Source organism: Callorhinus ursinus, unplaced genomic scaffold, assembly GCF_003265705.2.
Source record: "Callorhinus ursinus isolate GAN/ISIS: 27379988/994484 unplaced genomic scaffold, GSC_fseal_2.0 scaffold52, whole genome shotgun sequence".
NCBI lineage: Eukaryota > Metazoa > Chordata > Mammalia > Carnivora > Otariidae > Callorhinus > Callorhinus ursinus.
The window spans coordinates 9,551,868-9,573,155 of record NW_027397114.1 but is presented as its reverse complement, the minus strand read 5'-3'; the positions used below and the strand labels follow the sequence as shown (position 1 = coordinate 9,573,155).

Sequence of the window (21,288 nt, the reverse complement as noted above, 5' to 3'; positions counted from 1 at the left end):
ATATTAATGTAGGTATGATCTTCAAAAGTCCCAAGACTTAACTAATACAATGTTACATGTCGATTATATCTCAACCAAAAAAATTTTTTTTAAAGTCCCAAAGCTAAAAGAAAGTTACTGAACTTAAGTTCAACTTTTTCAAACAAGAATATATCATCAGGTCAACTGATATAGATAAAGGCAAAGAGACTAAACATTAGACCAGCACTAGAGATAAGACCTACGACTACAGGTATATTACTGTACAATATTCCCCAGAAATTCTGGTGTTGGAATTATAATAGAAGCTTTTGGTGATACGTCATAAAGCTTGTGTTCCAGTCACAAATAGCAAGAGTAATCAGTTCAGATTTAGCAAGGAACTCAAATAAATGTTAATTAGGAGAATAGAGACTCTTTACAAGCATCTAAATGTCAAACCAATCAAAGGATTATGGGTACACTAATATAAACAAGAACCAGGAAAGAAGCCTTCTGGTTGGACCAACACCCACTGGGGAGGGTATATAAGAGCCTCAAAGCAAGAGGAGACATTCACACCTTAGAAGCCTCATCTGTTGTTACAACCAAAGCAATTAAAAACACAGATTCCCAACGTCATGGCTTGCTGTGTGCCCTGCTGCTGCAGCGTCCCCACCGGCCCCGCCACCACCATCTGTTCCTCTGACAAATGCTGCCGGTGCGGAGTCTGCCTGCCCAGCACCTGCCCACACACGACTTGGTTACTGGAGCCAACCTGCTGTGACAACTGCCCCCCACCCTGCCACATTCCTCAGCCCTGTGTGCCCACCTGCTTCCTGCTCAACTCCAGCCACCCCACCCCAGGCCTGGAGACCATCAACCTCACAACCTTCACTCAGCCCTCCTGTGAGCCCTGCATCCCAAGCTCCTGCTGAATGATGGCTGCTTTGCTCCGTGCCTGACAATGAAGGACCCGGAAGGTTTAGCGTTCACCTGTTTCAGTACCTGCAACTAATTGCCTCTGCTTTCCAAGTTGAAACAAGGATGACGTTATCCCTGACAACTCTGGCTCAAAAAGAAACCAAGAGACTTTCAATGGCCACGTGGTAGATAGTAGTGATCAAGGGCAATTTGAAGAGGAGGATGCTATTGCCTTCCAAAGTTTTTCATTTCCACCCTATTAAAGTTTATCTTTCTTTGGGTACTTTGGGAATTCTGTTTCCAGTGCTGGGTGGTAACTTTCTGGAAACTGAGGAGCTTCTTCATGATCATACTAATAAATTTTCCATCTCTGGCATAGCACAAATGTCTACAATTATGTTTGTTTATTCCTATCAATTCATTAAATGTACTTACCTCCAAAAGTCAGCATTTTAAGAACTGAGAACATCTGCAAAACTAAAAATAGTGACTGTACAAATGTTTCTTGCGTTTATTGTTCTTGTTTTTTAAAGAAAACTAAATGGCTTTGCATATAAGAAGGTCTGCTATATCAGCATACTTGCAAATAGACTTTCCCTGACTTTTCCTCCCAAAAAACGGTTTAAGGTAAATTGGGAAGAACTGAACATGATATGAAGACATAACATAACAAGTCCCAATGACTTGATGGGTTTATGCAAAAAAAATAGTAACTTTATAATGTCATTATTCATTCAGTAAACATTTATTCAATACCTAATTATGTGCCCTATATTTTATTGTCCCTGCTCAAAATGAGTAGACTGTCTTAGCAGGTCAGGCAGATACAAACACAATACCCATTCATTCCTTTGTACAATTAACAATTATTTATTGAATGCTGGGCACTGTATTATAATAAAAAATATAAGTGTTCTACTAGTAGTATTAGTAAAGTGCTGTGATACCATAAAATTGAGGACAATTAAGAAATTAAGATTGTTGCCATAGTGATAAACAGGAGAAAGACATAGTCAAAGACTAACTAGAGCTGGTGTCAAAGGGATATGAAAGAGAGGAAGGTGTCAAAGAGAGCTTAGGCAGTGGGGTTATGTCACCAACGGAGCAGAGAAGGAAAAGAGAATTAAAGAAGGAAATTTTGTATTCTGCTCTAGATCTGTCAGGTTTGAGGCACAATTCTGCATCTAAATGGGAGGTTAGCGAGCTAAAATTTGCACAACAGTGTTCTAGAGAGGAATATGAGGGAAGGTGCACAAGTCTGTGCAAAAGTTCTTATCAAGTACTTGCAATGGGCTGGGTTGTATGCATGCAGGATAAAATTCCATGAGGCTAACAGAGTGGCTACTGGGGAATAAAGAGCTGAATGCGGATACCAGCAGTCAATCAATACTAACAGACACCGAAGTTCCAGCACATCCAGAGATGACAAAGCTCTCAGTACCTCTGGCATTCAACTGATGTTCCAGAAGGACACACCAAAAGAGGAAAAATCACAACCTTGAGTAAAGAACACACCAAATTATACTTGCTCTAGGAAAGTCTAAAACCAAGTCTGAGAGAATCAAGAGAATCTTCCAGTGATTTAACTTCTTGTCAGAACAAAACTCAACACGCTGCACTCTATAACATATCAAGACTTCCTAAAATACATCATCCAGAATCAACAACATATACTTAAAAATTGCCAGACAGGGGTGCCTAGGTGTCTCAGTCGGTTAAGCAACTGACTCTTGGTTTTGGCTTGGTTGTGGTCTCAGGTTGTGGGCTCCACACTCACTGGGGTGTCTGCTTCCTCTCCCTCTTCCCCTCCCCCCACTCACAGGCATGCTCACTCTAATAACTCTGAAAAAAAAAAACAAACCAAAAAAACCCCACAAAATTTGCCAGACATATGAAGCAGGAAAATGTCATCCATAATAAAGAAAAAAAATCAGCCAATAAAAACAGGTCCATAGACACACAGATATTAGAATTAACAGACAAGAATTTTATAACAATTACTATAAAAGTTATTATAAGTATTTTCTTGGACTTAGGGAAAGATGAACGCAATGTGAAAGGAAAACAGTGAACAAGATGAAGAAACTCATCAGAAAACTGAAATTTTAAACTTCTAACAAATTAATAACAAGCTAAATTAAATTTAAATTATTTAAATTAAATGAAAAGCAAATAAAAATTATAGAACTAAAGGGTACAATCTGAAATAAAGAATTCAATAGATGGCCTTAAAAGCAGATTGGAAATTGCCAATTAGGAGTTCAGTGAATTAAGATAACTCAAAATAATCGTAAGATAGATAAAAATTATCAAAACTAAAACAGAGGGGCGCCTGAGTGGCTCAGTCAGTTAAGCGGCTGCCTTCGGCTCAGGTCATGATCCCAGGGTCCTGGGATCGAGCCCCACATCGGGCTCCCTGCTCGGCGGGAAGCCTGCTTCTCCCTCTCCCTCTGTCTGCCGCTCTGCCTACTTGTGCTCTCTATCTCTGTCAAATAAATAAATAAAAATCTTAAAAAAAAAAAAAAAACTAAAACAGAGAAAGGGATTGAAAAAAATGAATAGAACCTGAGCAGCCTCCTGTGGGACAGCACCAAGTGACCCAACAATTATGAAATAGGAGTTCCAGAATGATAGGAAAGTGGGGCAGAAAATTGGGTAGAAAAGGGCTGAATTTTTTCCCAATTTAATGATATAACTTATTGAACTGCAAGTTGAAGACTCTCAACAAACCCCAAACAGGTAACACAACCAACCTACACACACACACACACACACCACCTAGCTATACCACAAACGGTTGAATAAAAAAAGATCAATAGCACACCTTAAAAGAAGAGGAGTAAATACACATTAAATAGAGGGCAGCGAAGAGAAAAAGAACGTCTGCCTTGTATTTAGAAAAGAAAAAAAAATGGAGGCCAGAGGACAATCAAATCTCGTTTTAAAGGTCCTGGAAATAATAATAAAAAAAATCTATTAACTCAGAGTTTTATAGTTTGTAAAAACCACTTTCAAAATGGAAGGAAAATGAAAACACGTCTAGATAAAGCTAATAAGAAGTGTCCACCTGAAATACCACGTTCGAGTTCTGGTTCACGAGGACGACTGAGCAGCTCCTGAACGCCCCTCCTCCCACAGAGACGCTGGTCTACGGCTACATTTAGAACCACTTTCTCTTACAGAAACCTAACGGCTGGCTGAGCGACACACCAGGCCACCGAAGCGGGTAGGGAGAGGCCCAGGCACAACCTGGCCAACAGCCCCCTCACCCACCCGCCCCCCACCTCTGGGGGTGAGGGGTGACCAGCAACCAGGAGAGAACTCAAAACCCGGAGCCTCTCCCTGAGCAGCTAAGCTCAAACCCCACATCGGGCATCCCAACTTTCAGACACGCACTTGAAAGACAAACCCCCAAAACAACCAGTCCTGAACACCAACGGGGGCTCGAACCCCAAGCCCCACGAGACAGCGATCTGAGAAAGGGCTCTTAAGGGGCTCGCGCTTGGACTCACCGGTGCCGGGCCCTGCTCGAGGCAGCCAAGGGTCCCCAGACTTCAAGCGGAGGAGGCGCTCCTGCTTATAGTAAAGCGTGGGTGGCTGAGGGCTGTCACTACTCCACACACACCTCAGGGACAGCACGGACCGAGGCTGCTGGGCGCCACCTTGGCGTTCCCCCGCTCGTGCTCCCCGGCTGCAGGGTTTCCCTAAACCGAGCGTTTATTATACTCAGCTGGTGCCCGGGGTTTTGCAGCCACAGCTGCCTAGCCGATACGTCTTGATCACCTGGCTCTGGAAGCCAGAGGAGCTTGTGTTCCTGGTCCCATGGGACTGTAATAATCCGTGTCACCCAGGAAGGAGCTCAGGACCCTGTGTGGCACCCCGATTTTTGGGAGTTCTACAAGGGGACACCTATTGTGGCCATTGGAGCTTATTTATGTTCATGTGTCCCAGAGGACTGTAACCAAGGGAGAAAGAGTTCTTACCCAGGAGCTTGGTCTTTCCAAGAGGCCTTTAGCTAATCATCATGGCTGCACCTGAGGGGCAGATTTCCAATTAAACATACAACTGTAATCCTTTCTAGAGACTTCGGCGGTGGGCGCTATCTTCACCTTCACCTTCTGCAGCACTTCAGAGCACCAGTGTCCCCTGAAAGGGAACTTTACATACATCTGGTGCCCTGGTTTTTGTCTGGTGCCCAAGGGACACTCCTTGTTTACTTTGCACTTTGGGGTTCCACAGGACTGTGGCAACTGGGTAGACAGTTCTTGGCAGGCTGCCACCCCAAAAGAACTACATAAATAATGCATTTCCCCCCCCCACCCCCACCCCCTCCTCTTTCTGTGAAGAAGAGACCTCTTCCTTGTCCCGGAGCTTTGGCCTGCAGGGAGGGCTCCAGACCCAGCACACATTTAGTGTTGAGCTTCTCTCAAGGGACCGTGGACACCGTCTTGGCACTCTCTCTGCCTTGCTCCAGCTCGGTGGTATAACCCAGAAAAGGGCTTATACACTCATCTTGAGTTTTTGTGACCGCTGCTCAGAGGACACCTCCAGATCACCTGGCTTTGCTGGCCAGTGGGACTTATGCTTAGGGTCCCACAGTATATATTTGCATACTTTAAAAAGCTAATGCCTAAGAGTCTGGTTCCCAGTCACCCTGAGTCTAGATGCTGACTAAGATCCTCCCCTTTGGGGCACTGACAGGTCTTGGCACAGCCTTAACTGCTGGGAGCTATTAAAAATATAACAGGCTATCGGCATCAGGGAAATCCAAATCAAAACCTCAATGAGATACCACCTCACACCCGTCAGAATGGCTAAAATTAACAAGTCAGGGAACGACAGATGTTGGCGGGGATGTGGAGAAAGGGGAACCCTCCTACACTGTTGGTGGGAATGCAAGCTGGTGCAACCCCTCTGGAGAACAGTATGGAGGTTCCTCAAACAGTTGAAATTAGAGCTACCGTTCGATCCAGCAATTGCACTACTGGGTATTTACCACAAAGATACAAATGTAGGGACCCGAAGGGGTACGTGTACCCCAATGTTTATAGCAGCAATGTCCACAATAGCCAAACTGTGGAAAGAGCCAAGATGCCCATCGACAGATGAATGGATAAAGAAGAGGTGGTATATATACACAATGGAATATTATGCAGCCATCAAAAGGAATGAGATCTTGCCATTTGCAACGACGTGGATGGAACTGGAGGGTGTTATGCTGAGTGAAATAAGTCAATCAGAGAAAGACATGTATCACATGACCTCACTGATATGAGGAATTCTTAATCTCAGGAAACAAACTGAGTGTTACTGGAGTGGTTGGGGGTGGGAGGGATGGGATGGCTGGGTGATAGACATTGGGGAGGGTATGTGCTACGGTGAGCGCTGTGAATTGTGCAAGACTGTTGAATCACAGATCTGTACTTCTGAAACAAATAACGCAACATATTTTAAGAAAAAAGAAAAAGAAGAAGATAACAGGAGAGGAAGAAAAGGGGAGTATGTCAGAGGGGGAGACGAACCATGAGAGATGATGGACTCTGAAAAACAAACTGAGGGTTCTAGAGGGTAGGGGGGTGGGGGGATGGGTTAGCCTAGTGATGGGTATTGAGGAGGGCACGTTTTGCATGGTGCACTGGGTGTTATGAACAAACAATGAATCATGGAACACTGCATCAAAAACTAATGATGTAATATATGGTGATTAACATAACAATAAAAAAATTAAAAAAAAAAAGAAACCAATACCGACAGTCAAGCAAGATGAAGAAACAGAGGAATATCTTCCAAATGAAAGAATAAGATAAAAATAAAATGAATTAAAGACTGGAACGTAAGACCTGAAACCATAAAACTCCTAGAAGAAAACATAAGCAGTAAGCTCCTGGATATAGGTCTTGACTATGATTTTTTAAATTTGATCCCCAAAGCAAAAGCAACAAAAGCAAACAAGTGGTACTACATCAAACTAAAAAGCTTCTGCATAGCAAAAGAAATCATCAACACAATGAAAAGGCAACCTATTGAATGGGAGAAAATATTTACAAATCATATATCTGATAAAGCACAAATGTCCAAAATATATAAAGAACTCATATAGCTCCATACCAAAAACACAATCCAATTTAAAAATGGGCAGAAGTTTTGAATAGACATTTTTCCAAAGAAGACATACAAATGGCCAATAGGTACATGAAAAGATGTTTACATCATTAATCATCAGGGAAATGCAAATCAGTACCACAATGAGATACCATCTCATCATTCAGAATGGCTAGTATCAAAACGATAAGAAATAAGTGGTGGCAAGATGTGGAGAAAAGGGAACCCTTGTGCACAGTTAGTGGGAGTATAAATTGGTGCAGACACTATGGAAAAGAGTATGGAGGTTCCTCAAAAATTAAAAATAGAACTACGATATGATCCAGAAATTCCTCCTCTGTGTATTTGTCTGAAGAAAATGAAAATACTAACTCAAAAAGATATATGCACTCCCAGGGGCTCCTGGGTGGCTCAGTCAGTTAAGCAACTGCCTTCGGCTCAGGTCATGATCCCAGGGTCCTGGGATTGAGCCCACGTGAGGCTCCCTGCTCAGCAGGGAGCCTGCTTCTCCCTCTTCCTCTGCACCTCTCCTCCCGCTCATGCTCACTCTTTCTCACTCTCTCTCTCTCAAATTAAAATCTTAAAAAAAAAGATATATGCACTCCCATGTTAATTGCAACATTATTTACAATAGCCAAGATGTAGAAACGACCTATATACATATGTGGAATATTATTCAGCCATAAAAAAGAATGAAATCTTCCCATTGAAATAACATGGATAGACCTTGAGAGCATTATGCTAAGTAAAATAAGTCAGATGGAGAAAGATAAATGCCGTATGATCTCTCATATGTGGCATCAAAAACAAACAAACAAACAAATAAAACCAATTTGATAGTTATGGAGAACAGATTGGTTGCCAGAGGCAGGGAAGTGGGGAGTAGAAGAAATGGGTGAACTGTTTTGTTTCTTTAGTTTAAATAAACTGAATTTTAAAAATAAATAAATCACTTTTTAATATAACAGAAATAACTAAATAAATACATCTTGAAGCTTATAATCCAGAATAAAAATTATAATCAACAAAGACAATATCATATCTTCTAATAAAAAAGGATATATTTTTGTCATGATCCGACAGTAGAAAAGCCATCAATAAACTTTACCAATACCATTTTTTCAGTTGTCTTAGCCCATAATCAGCATGATGCTAACACAGTTAAATATTATCTACAGTAATCCTTAAATGCTTTAAATTTCGTTTTAATTCAGAAGAATAATATTCTGTTATAAAGGGATGGGAGTTGAAGAAAAACAACTAAGACAAAGTACTTCCAGAAAAAACTTTCATTTATGCTATAGCATGTAATAACCACTTTAGAAAGTTTTCTTTTAATTTTTACTTTTTGATAATCTTAAGCAAAATAATGATGTTCTTGGCACTTTATTTTGTAGCTCCTGTGCATTTACCCTAATGGTATTTTCATCCACTGAAATTGATTGGCTTGGATTATAAAATGTTTTCTCTATGATGTGGGAAACACTGAAGGAAATCCTTTTGGTTTAAAATAGTAATTTTACCAGACGGAATCTCAGACCACAGGAAGCATTAAAGAACACTGGAAATGGTAAATTTAGAGGGATAATAGAGAATGTGTTGCCAAGGGGCATATACTTTCTCCTGGATAAACAAACCAAGAAAAATAGGCAAAAGACTTGAATAGTTGCTTCACAGAAAAAGATATCGAAATGGCCAATAAAGGCATGAAATTTGCTCAACATCAGTCATCAGAGAGATGTAAATTAAACCATGAGAGAACACTTCACACTGATTAAAATATTTATAATTAAAATATCTGACAACACCAAATGTTGGTGAAGTTATAGAGGAATTAAACCTCTCCTACATTATTGGTAAGAGTATAAAAGGGTATAATCACTTTGGAAAAAGGTCTGATGGTTTCTTATAAAAAGAAACATATACCTACTGTATGACACAACTTTCTACTCCTAAATATTTACCAGAAAGAAATGAAATACATATCCATAAAAATATCTGTACAAGAATATCTATGGGAGTTTTATTCATTAACAGCCCCAAATAAGAAATACTCCAAACGTTCATCCAAAGGAGAATTGACATATTGTAGCATATTCATACAATGAAATACTCCTCAGCAACTTTGTGGGTTTTTTGTGGGGTTTTTTTTTTTTTTTGAAAGAAGGAAAGAAAAAAAGAGAGAATGGAAGGGAGGGACGGAGGAGGAAGGAAGGAAGGAAGAAAGGAAGGGGAGGGAAGGAAGGGGGAAGGGAGGGAGGAAGGAATCAAGCAAGCGAAGGAAGGAGGGAGGGAGGGAAGGAAGGAAATACTGTACTGCTGGTATAAGGGACAACATGGATGAAATAAAAACTATGACATTGAGCCAAAGAAATCAAATTAAAAAGTATGCACACTCTGTGATTTGTTAAACTCAGAAATAGAGAATACCAATCTCTGGTAGCCAGAAATCAGAGGAGTTTTTACCTTTGGGAGATAGTGAAAAAGGATACATGGGAACATTCTGGTGTCGTGGAGATGTAGGTATCTTGACTGGGGTGAAGGTTACATAGGTATATGCATTTGTCAAAACTGCATTTCAATATATGTAAATTTCATCTCAATTTAAAAATTTTGGAAGAAAAAAAGAATATGTATTTGGCAATTAGGGAGTTAATGGGGACCAAGATTGATCAGCTAGAGACTGTACATTGGCATTAAATTTTACTATTTATAAAGTGAAAGATATCCATATTGTTTATGCCTTGACAACTCGATGTAGAAGTGACAGGTTATGATTTTTCCCTGCAGCGAGTACTAACTAAGTCCCAAAGGGGTTGCATGACTAGATGAAGACAATGCAGCTAGTTAGTAACAGCACTGGAATGAGAATGTAGACATGACCAGGAGGACATTGCTCTTTGTCCTCTGCCAGTCTTCTTTGTCCTGCACCATTCAGTTTCCTTCATAAGCAATTATGTGTCAAAACAGAAACCTCTACTGAGCCAAGTGGTTATATTTTTAGCAAACATTTATTAAGGGCCTATTATATTATGTCCCAAGTGCTGAGGATAAGCCAAATAAGGTATGCCAGTCTTAAAAGAGACATTTTCCAAAAAGGAAAAAGACCAGTAAACAAAAATACTGAGACTGTTAAGACATGTGACAATTGCTATAGTGGAGGTGTGTGCAGAGTGCAATGGGAAACACCTCCATCACAACGTGGGCAGTTGAATGCCATTTCAGCTGTCTTAACAGGTGGGTTCATCTGGGGTGGCAGGAGAGCAGCGGACCAAGGAAACACCACCTACAAAGCTTGAAGGATGGCTGCCGTCTGGGGTTTGTGAGACAAAGTATCAGGCAATTAGCCTAGAAGGGTAAATTGGCACCAGATTGGAAAAGGTCATTTGCCAAGCCAGGAAGTTCAGATTTTTTTAGGTGGAAAGTGGCAAAAAATAGATTTGTATTTTACTAAAGTGAGTCCAGCAGCAGTAAGTGGATATTCTGAGGTACGGGCACATTACAAGAAGAAACAATGATGTCAATTTATCATGACCTTTAACGGTATCTATTTATTTTCTCTATTCCCGATGTTCCCTTCTTTTGAGGATGATCTGCCATAAAAAGGAATTCTGGGCAATTTCAATATTCTTTTTTGTTGTTGTTTTGTTTTTGTTTTTTAAGTAGGCTCCACACCCAGCATGGAGCCCAACAGGGCCTTGAACTCAAGACCCTGAGATCAAGACCTGAGCCAAGAACAAGGGCCAGACACTTAACCAACTGAGCCACCCAGGCACCCCAGCAATTTCAATATTCTAAGACGGGAACTAAAGCTATCGATGGTCATACAACACTACCTAATTAATCAAGCCCAAAATAAAATAGTCCTGTGTCTTGGTGCTCTCACTGCTTTTCTCTCTCTCTCCTCTCATTCTTTCCATATATCAACATTTTACAAAAAGAATTAGCTCAAGATACAAGGAAATATTTCTTATTTTTACCAGCAGTTACTTTAAAATAATGACATATTGCTGCATTTTAATTAATTGGAACCTATGATAGACAACCAAGACATGGATTCTCTTCAAAGAAATTCTTCCTTTGATTCATTAGGTTACTGTGGAAATTAGAATTTTCTCCAGAGATTTGTAATTTCCGATTTTCAAATATGTTTTTGAATCCTTGAACTCATGTCCTCTCCAAAACAGTATCAATATAGCATCAGCACTCCAAGAACGTGAAATGGACAGAAGACAAGAACAGACATTTCTCCTAAGAAGACATACAAATGACCAACAGACACATGAAAAAATGTTCAACATCACTTGCATCAGGGAAATACAAATCAAAACCTCAATGAGATAGGACCTCACACCAGTCAGAATGGCTAAAATTAACAACTCAGAAAACAACAGATGTTGGTGAGGATATGGAGAAAGGGGGATCCTCTTACACTGTTGGTGGGAATGCAAGCTGGTGCAGCCACTCTGGAAAAGACGTGGTGTATATATTCAATGGAATATTACTCAGCCATCAAAAAACTTGCCATTTGCAACAACGTGAATGGAACTACAGTGTATTGTGCTAAGTGAAGTCAGTCAGTCAGAGAAAGACAAATACTATATGATTTCATTCATATGTGGAATTTAAGAAACAAAACAGATGAACATAGGAGAACAGAAGGAAAAATAAAATAAGATAAAGAAAGAGAGGGAGGCAAATCATAAGAGACTCTTAAAGATAGGGAACAAACTGAGGGTTGCTGGAGGGGAGGTGGGGGGGGATGGGGTAACTGGGTGATGGGCATTAAGGAGGGCACGTGATGTAATTAGCCCTGGGTGTTATATGCAACTGATGAATCACTAAATTCTCCTCCTGAATCTAACACTACACCATGTGTGAACTAACTTGAATTTAAATAAAATATTGAAAGGAAAAAAAAAAGAGCATTTAGCATTAAGTGTTGAATTATAAAGAGAGTCACTAAAATCAAACCCAACTCCACTTAATGAATAATAAATCCTAAGAGTCTACAACCATACCACCCTGAAAGTGTCCAATCCTTTCTAATCTTGGAATCTAAGCAGAGTCAGGCCTAGTTATTACTTGGATGGGAGAGTAGGAAATCCTAAGAGGCTATTTGCATCCACCTATTCAAGATCTTTTGGTTTGTTTTTGGTTTTGGTTTTTCCATTATCAGCTACCTAGGAAGAAGTGTTCAGGGTTAGAAAAAAATTAAGTTTTTTTCCTGGATCATGAAAATTTTGACTTTGTCAGCATAGTGTTTTCTTTCCAAAACTTAAAGATTCTGGAGGCAATCTTCTTTGCCCACCTTTGAAAATGAAATAAATACCACAATTATGCCAAGCAAAGTGAAAGAGATTATGCTACAAATGGAGATGAAATTCAAGACAGAATCCAAAAAAGTTATCTCAAATCCCTATCCATTCAGTATTGCACCAGGGATTTCAGCCAATGGAACTGCTGGTCTGAAACTCACATTATAAAATTTTATTCCCCAGTCCCAGTGTTTCAAATGTTTATGAAATTGTGGCCTTAAAAAATAAGTAAATAAGAGAAAACAGATTCCATCTCAGAAAAGAAGATTTCTGTAGCTTCTTTGCCCCTATTCTGAAGTGTAACCCATGAGGGTTTAGTTTCCCAAGAGACTAAAAGACTGTAACTTAGGAATTGTGTTTCACTCGGGGCGCCTGGGTGGCTCAGTCGTTAAGCGTCTGCCTTCAGCTCAGGTCATGATCCCAGGGTCCTGGGATCGAACCCCACGTCGGGCTCCCCGCTCAGCAGGGGAGTCGGCTTCTCCCTCTCCTCTCTCCTCCCTGCATGCACTCTCTCTCTGTCTCAAAAAAATAAATAAAATCTTTAAAAAATTGTATTTCACTCATTATTATTACAGGTGAAAAATAGTATCCCCAGCCTTAGTACCCTTAATCTAAAAATGAGGCACAGGAAATGTGGAGAAAGCAAGTTTCAGGAGATCGAAGATCACAGCTCCAGATCTTGATAACCAATTTGTATTTTGGCCTGGAGGATACAAATTATGCCCATCAGTTATATAAAATGACTTTTCAATTTGCACACAGGTAGACATGGTTCATACACACACACACACACACACACACACACACACGCCCATACACACACACTTTAAACCCAGTATACACCTCACTCCTCTACCACATGAGCACAGCAAGACCATAAAAAGCATTGCAAAGATTGCTAACTACATGGAACATTTTTATGATGGTGGCACAAACAAATAAATGGCATTTAATGAGATGTAATATGAATTTTAAAAGGATATATAAACCATTTCCAATACATAGGAGCAAAATCTGTGGGAATATTATTTTCGTTATTTGTAGTCAGTTGTATCTGTAACTACTGAGTGGCCAAATTTTCTCTGCCTTTTCCGTATTCTACCAAAAAAAGATAATGCTTCCTATGAAGATTTTCTGAACCAAGCATTTTATCCTACTGGCACATGGAAATAGGCCCTTACTTAGTAACCTGAAGTTATGCCTCTTTTATGAGGCATAAAACTCTTCTCAGCAAACAAACAACACTAATGAATGTTCATATGAAAACTGGCACCAGCAATGATAAACAGAACATCCGGTACATTCTGTAAATACCCATTTTGCGGGCTGTATAAAAGTCTCAGGAGGGAAAGAGACTTTGGGAGCCAGTCAGCTGGAGTTTTGCAACTCGTCTTTGTTCTCCGCTTCTAACAGGATGACTTCTGAGCGTTCCCCCACGTGCTGCTCTTCTGAATCCTGTGCCAGGGCTTCTGAATGTGCCTTTGCTCCAAGCTGCTCCATGGAAACCACTTGCCTCCCCAGCACCCCCGCTACATCCAGACGCCAGACTCCTAGCTTCCTACCCAGGTCTCGCTTGCCAGCTGGTTGCCTCACACCATGCTACTTTGCTGGGGGTTGTAATACTCCGTGCTTGGTGGGGAACTGTGCTTGGTGTGAGGATGGGGTGTTCAACAGCAATGAGAAGGAGACGATGCAGTTCCTGAATGGCAGACTCGCCAGCTATCTGGAGAAGGTGCATGGCCTGGAGGAGATGAATGCAGAGCTGGAATGCAGGATCCGAGAACAATGTGAAGAGGCTATCCCACTGGTGTGCCCCGATTATCAGCGTTACTTCGACACCATCGAAGAGCTCCAGAAAAAGGTCTGGTGTTTCATTGCCCTGATGCTCCACCCTCCCAATCTGTGATTTGCTTTATCTTTATACAAAAAAAAAAAAAAAAAAAGGCTGTTCTATGGAAGTCCCCCAGGGAAAGGGGTCTTCCAAGAGGTAGTGTGATGTAGAGCAACAGGTGGTGGGCTGAGAGTCAGCAAACATCAGTATTACCCGCCGGGCTGCCAGGAATCATTGAGTGGCCAAAATAAACTCACTCACATCTAGACTATCATCCAGGGTATGAGAAAAAACTGCATTACACCTAAAGTTTTTGCTGTATGTAACGCTGGACATTTATATTTCCATCTTTAACACAGATATTGATATTTCATCTTTTTAATCATGTAATGTCACCCTAGTAATCGTTTTCTTTTCTTACTGATGAATTTTTATCATCATGGATGGGGACAGAGTCATAATACAAACTACCTATGGAGAAAAATCCGAGTTCAACTGCCAAGGAATATTGCAAAATGCCTTAGGCCACTGAAAAACAAACGCTTTTTTTTTCTATATTTCTTTTATAAATTGGTCCTGCTTTTTTCTTCACTGAAGCGACATGGTTAATAAGAAAAATAGGCTGAACGCTATTTTATACTTTCTTATAAAGACTTTTAAAAGATAAATAATGGCATAGTTGTTAAATAAATAGATATTTAGGTTTCTTTCAAAGAGCCCTCTATTACATATAACTAACTTACTCACCAGATCTTGTGCACGAAGGCAGAGAATTCTAGACTTGCTGTTCAGCTTGACAACTGCAGACTGGCTGCCGATGACTTTAGGTCAAAGTAAGTTAAATTTGAATTTGAAAATAATTAATGGTTGCCTCTCTCTCTCTCTCTCTGTCTCTCTCACACACGTGTGTGTGCACACACTACAAATATTCTCTATATAAGATTTATTTTAAGCTAAGAATGCTCCCAAAGCTCACATTTATTATTTGGGATATGGCTTCCCTGAGTCCTTGTGTCACTCACCAGCATGCCCAGCACTGTGCACAGTGTCTAGCAAAGTAAGCACAGTCTGCATCTCTTTTGCTGTGAAAGGTACGAATCGGAACTGTCTCTTCGCCAGCTGTTAGAGACAGACATTGGCGGCCTGCGTGGGATCCTGCGTGAGCTGACTCTGTGCAAAGCTGATCTGGAGGCCCATGTGGAATCTCTGAAGGAAGATCTCCTTTGCCTTAAGAAAAACCACCAAGAGGTGAGGAAAGTGGTAAAATTGCTGAACGAATGTAGAAGTGACAAAGTCAAACTGATAGATTTCGTGTTGTGTATATAAATTGAACTGGGCAGATATTGCTAAAGCTGGAACGAAATTACTCAAGGCACTGAGTAATTTCACCTCAACAAAAATCCTGTAGGATTTTTGTGCCCTTAGTGCCCGCCGTTCTTGGTCACACCGCTTCAAAGAATGAAGAAGTAAACCAGACTAAGAGTGGTGGGCAGCAAAGCAAAGTTTATTGAGTGATGGTATAAAGCTCCCAGAGTGGGAGGGGACCTGAGAGCAGTGGCCGTTTTGGTGTTCAAATCTAGCGGTTTTTATAAGCTCTTTCGAGGAACTGTCTTGAGCATCCTGAGTGTGGGTCACCTGTGGATTGGCTGTTAAGGTGTGCCAACCAGGGCTTTGATCATGCACCTGTCTACCTATAGGGTTATTGTTCACACGTTGCTGGTCTTTGGGGCTGACATCTGGAGACTAACTGCCTCAACTTGTGATAGTGACCAATGTTTTATGGTTAATTGTTATGTTTCAGGATGTTTTGCAAAAGTCACTCCTGCAGAGGCTGCTAGATGGGATGCTATTGTGGCCTTGTCTATGCTATAAAACAGGATGCTAATGTAGTTTTGTCTTAGCTGTCCCAGCTCCCTGTGTTCTTATTAGGGACCCTGGCCAAGCGTCCAATTAACCTCTAACAGCACTAATGTTGTTCAGCTTGATCACTCTGGCATAGCTTTGGATGTACATGTGAAATGGGCCCCGGCCAGTATCACATGAAAGAACCAAACTGTTCACCTGCCATTGCTTTTGTGAAGGAGGTAACTTTACAAATGGCCTTCCTTAGAGGCATTATGCCACATGTAACTCTAATTCATAAGGTATGAAAATCAGGCTGACAAACACAGAGTGTGAAGGCCATTTCAGAAAGGCGATAACATCTTATGCAATATTTGGACCAGTATTTTAAAATATTCTACGTCTATAAACTTTTTAAAATCATAAAATATGAGGATATGATTATCTCATGTTGATGAAGCTACAAAGTGAGTAGTTAAATGATGTAACAGTATATTTTCCCTTTGAGCATGTGTTGATCATAATAGCATTTACTGAGATCTTCCTATGTGCCAAGGACTTTCATAAGTGCTTTATATGAACATTAACTCATATCTCTCACAATAACTCTCTGGGGAAGGCAAAATTATTATACCCATTTTGCAGATGCAGAAACTGAGTGATGAAAAAAGATTCAACCTAAGCAATCTGAATCTAAATCCCACACTTTCACTCACTTCTCCGGAAATGGGATGCCCTTGGGATGTCAAAGTAGATTTTTTTCCCCACCCTTCTGTGACTTTCTTTACTCCATTCCCTCTTCCAGGAGGTCAACTTGCTTCATGGACAGCTGGGTGACCGACTCAGTGTGGAGCTGGACACTGCCCCCACCATCGACCTCAACAGGGTCCTGGATGAGATGCGTTGTCAGTATGAAACAGTGCTCGCCAACAACCGCAGAGACGTGGAAGAATGGTTCGCTGTTCAGGTCAGCACCCAGAGCAAGAAATGACAGGCTTCCAGGCTTCTGCCTTCTTTGCATTCTCTAATCATACCTGTGTTTCAGACCGAGGAGCTGAATCAGCAGCAGTTGTGCAGCGCGAAGCAGCTGCAGGGCTGCCAGACAGAGATCTTGGAACTGAAACGCACAGCCAATGCTCTGGAAATTGAGCTCCAAGCACAGCAAAGCCTGGTATGGAAGGAAAGACAGCTCTGTTTTTCTCACTGAAGAATCAGACCCTGAGATGCTAACCCCTCTTCCGTAACCCCAAGGAGAGACCCACAGTTCACATGGCAGAAAGTCTGAATTTCTGATTTGCAACGATTATATTTCCTTGCCTTTCCCAAATACTGCTGTTTACCTAACTAGAAGCAGAAGTGATAGGTCAACAGCTTGTACTGCCCCAACGGGATGCCCTGACCTTCCCTCCTGGGCTTGAGCACGATCCTGCAGCACCTTCCAGAGACAGAGGGAGAGAGAGAGAGAGCAGGAGAGCAGGAGCAGAATGAGAGCGGAACCTCTGAGCCAAAGGCACTCAAGCATTCTGGTGGGTTTTAACTCTCTTTGGATTCAGGCCAATTTCCCAAGCTCATCATCATATAAAAGAATGGTATTCAAACTTTGCATTCTACCATTACCCTAAACTTTCCCAGGATCCACACCTCAACCAGACCCCTCATTGCACCCCACTCCACCAAGCAACAAGAATACCATGCATTGGGGGTGCCTGGCTGGCTCAATCAGAGGTGCACGTGACTCTTGATCTCGGGGTCATGAGTTCAAGCCCTACATTGGGCGTAAAGATGACTTAAAATAAATAAACAATTTAAGAAAAAAAGAATACCATGCTTGGAAGATCACCCTAGCCAGTTTCAGTCGAACACCACTGTCTGTGCCACGTTAGGGCCTATAGAGACTATGTGGGTGAATAATAGCTGCACTTTCATCTTGTGAGAGCCTTAAAAGCCTCACAACAACTTTATGGGGTAAATCCCTTTATTAACCCCATTATACAGATGAGGAAGACTGAGATTCAGATTAAGCAGCAGGGGTCATGCAGTTTTTAAGAGGCAAAAGTGGAAGCTGGAGCCAGCTGGTTCAGTCCCAGAGCCTCTTTTCTGTACAGCTCCTCCCTGCCTCAAGCCCATTCTCAGTTTCTCCTCTCAAATGCTGTTGATCCTCCTTAAGCTACACCAGTATGTTGCAGGTTGCAGTGGGCATAGTGGTGGTAGTCATAACTAACCCTCATACAGCTTTTAAAATTTTTTCCAGGCACTGTTCAAAGTGCCTTACACATATTAATTCCTTTAATCCTCACAACCATCCTATGAGTTAGGTACTTTGCATTGCCCATTTTTTATAGAATAAAACAGAGGCTCAGAGAAACTAAGTCATTTTCTCAAAGTCACATGGCAGCAGTAGGGTAGAGCCAGGATCTGAAAACAGGCACTCTGGCCCCACGGACTATGAGACACAGCCCTTCTGAATACACTCTTCTCCTTCTGCAGACAGAATCTCTGGAATGCACCGTGGCAGAGACAGAGGCCCAGTACAGCTCCCAGCTGGCCCAGATGCAGTGCCTGATTGATCATGTGGAGGCCCAGCTGGCTGAGATCAGGTGTGACCTGGAGCGGCAGAACCAGGAGTGCGAGCTGCTGCTCGACACAAAAGCCCGGCTGGAGTGTGAGATCAACACGTACCGGGGTCTCCTTGAGAGTGAGGACAGCAGGCAAGCTCCACACGATTATTCTCAAAATCCCCCAAGTCACAAAGAGGCTCATGCAGGAGAATCCTGCTTCCTCAAGATCTGCCCGAGGTGAAACATCCCTAATGCATTAAAGAATCTCCTTACAAGAGTAAAAAACAAACAAAAATGGCTGAGGCTAATCACATGACAGTAGAAGTGTTTAAAAGTATTCTAAGTTCTAAAGCAGATCAAGTATCGTATGTAAGATTCCATGCTGGGGGGTCTCCCTTTGTTCCTGCCTTCCGCCAAAGGGAAGTCAGGAACATGCATAAGACGACATTTGCAAAGTGAAGTAAATACATAAAACTGTATTCAGCTAGCACGGCTGCCGTGCGCATGAAGCGGCAATGCTGGGCGCAGGCCTGAAATAGGCTAAAGTCAAATGTTACTCGGCAAAGAGTGTGCAGAACATCATTTGCAGGGCAAATTTTGGCATGATCTTTCTTGAGTTGAAATTTTATCTCGCTTTCCCTTGTTAAGCTTAGTTCAAAATTTCCACAGGCTTCCCTGTAACCCGTGTCCTGCCGTAAGCACATCAAGAAACACTTGTGAGCCATGCTCGGCGTATGTGATTTGCACAGTCGAAAACTGCTGTACATGAATGCTAACCCCCCCGCGCAGCAGATGGAGGAATCAAAGCCACAGTGTCCTGGAAAGGAGATGTGGCTTCAATCACAAACATCCAAGCCTGAAAGTCAAGAAGGCGTTTCTATCCTAAAATTGACCTCTAAACATCCTCACTCTATTTCTGCTTTATCATTTCCTCTCCTGCCTGCTTATTTGTGATATTCTAGGAGTCTATAAAACTTTCTTGCTAATCTCCAAATAAAATGTGTTTCATTCCTTTAGCATGGTAAATACAGCTTTGTGGCTTATAACTGTGGATATAATATCATGTGATGTCAAGGTAATGGCCTAAACCCATGGTGATAGTTTCCTTTTGCACAAACTGAAGCTGAAAATAATTTTTAACTCCTCAAATACAAATAGATTAACTAATCCATGCAAAATGTCATATATCTTGGAAGACAGTAGTATGTATCTTTCTGAGAGGAAATTTAGGAATAAATGTTATTTTATTTGTAATTATAAAAGTACAGGATTCTTTCTTTTTTCAATTTGGCACATGAAAGGGGAAAAAAGTCAGTTACAATTCCACACCCCAAACATCCTTGTCAGTATTTTGGGAGCTTCCAGCTTTCTTTCTTTCTTTAAGATTTTATTTATTTATTTGACAGACAGTGAGAAAGGGAACACAAGCAGGGGGAGTGGGAGAGGGAGAAGCAGGCTTCCCGCGGAGCAGGGGAGCCCAATGCGGGGCTCGATCCCAGGACCCTGGGATCATGACCTGAGCCAAAGGCAGACGCTCAACAACTGAGCCACCCAGGCGCCCCTAGCTTTCTTTCTTATAAGAGGTTTTTCCATATGGTGGTAATCATATTTACATATGCACATAGTTGAGTAACCTATTTTTTCACTATGTCATGTAAATATTTTCAATCCCAATAAACATATAAGATTGTCTTGTAACCATTATTTTAGTGGCTGCATAAAATACCATAAGGTAGGGACGCCTGGGTGGCTCAGTCAGTTAAGCATCTGCGTTGGCTCAGGTTCTGCACTGGGCTCCTTGCTCAAAAGGGAGCCTGCTCTTCCCTCTGCCTGCCGCTCCCCCTGCTTGTGCTCTCTCTCTCTCTCTCTCTCTCTGACAAATAAATAAATAAAATCCTTTAAGAAAATTTTTTAATAAAAATAAATAAATAAAATACCATAAGGTACATTGGTCTGTTATTGGACATTTTGGGGTATAAGAATAATTATTCACACACATTTAAAAAGCAAAACAGAGAAGAATGAAACTGGACCATTTCCTTACACCACACACAAGAATAGACTCCAAATGGTTGAAAGACCTAAACGTGAGACAGGAGTCCATCCAAATCCTAAAGGAGAACACAGGTAGCAACCTTTTCGACCTTAGCCGCAGCAACTTCTTCCTAGAAACATCGCCAAAGGCACGGGAAGCCAGGGCAAAAATGAACTATTGGGATTTCATCAAGACAAAAAGCTTTTGCACAGCAAAAGAAACAGTCCACAAAACCAAAAGACAACCGACAGAATGGGAGAAAATATTTGCAAACGACATATCAGATAAAGGGCTAGTATCCAAAATCTATAAAGAACTTATCAAACTCAACACCCAAAGAACAAATAATCCAATCAAGAAATGGGCAGAAGACATGAACAGACATTTCTCCAAAGAAGACATCCAAATGGCCAACAGGCACATGAAAAAGTGCTCAACATCACTCGGCATCAGGGAAATCCAAATCAAAACCTCAATGAGATACCACCTCACACCCGTCAGAATGGCTAAAATTAACAAGTCAGGGAACGACAGATGTTGGCGGGGATGTGGAGAAAGGGGAACCCTCCTACACTGTTGGTGGGAATGCAAGCTGGTGCAACCCCTCTGGAAAACAGTATGGAGGTTCCTCAAACAGTTGAAATTAGAGCTACCGTTCGATCCAGCAATTGCACTACTGGGTATTTACCACAAAGATACAAATGTAGGGACCCGAAGGGG

At 41.4% G+C, this 21,288-nt stretch overlaps 2 protein-coding genes across 2 annotated transcripts; both read left to right on the top strand.

Annotated features, from left to right (window-relative positions):
* Positions 1–349: 349 nt before the first annotated feature.
* LOC112814073 (keratin-associated protein 3-3) lies at positions 350–1,222 on the top strand. The gene has a single exon (XM_025859396.2). It carries the CDS (start codon positions 600–602, stop codon positions 894–896), a length of 297 nt encoding a protein of 98 aa, XP_025715181.1. The 5' UTR covers positions 350–599; the 3' UTR covers positions 897–1,222.
* A 2,843-nt stretch (positions 1,223–4,065) lies between these two features.
* On the top strand, positions 4,066–19,509 carry KRT40 (keratin 40). Its single transcript, XM_025859413.2, has 8 exons — positions 4,066–4,108; positions 13,716–14,163; positions 14,884–14,966; positions 15,225–15,381; positions 16,781–16,942; positions 17,021–17,146; positions 18,463–18,683; positions 19,203–19,509. Exons 2-8 carry the CDS (start codon positions 13,717–13,719, stop codon positions 19,300–19,302), a joined length of 1,296 nt encoding a protein of 431 aa, XP_025715198.1. The 5' UTR covers positions 4,066–4,108; position 13,716; the 3' UTR covers positions 19,303–19,509.
* The last annotated feature ends 1,779 nt before the right edge of the window (positions 19,510–21,288 follow it).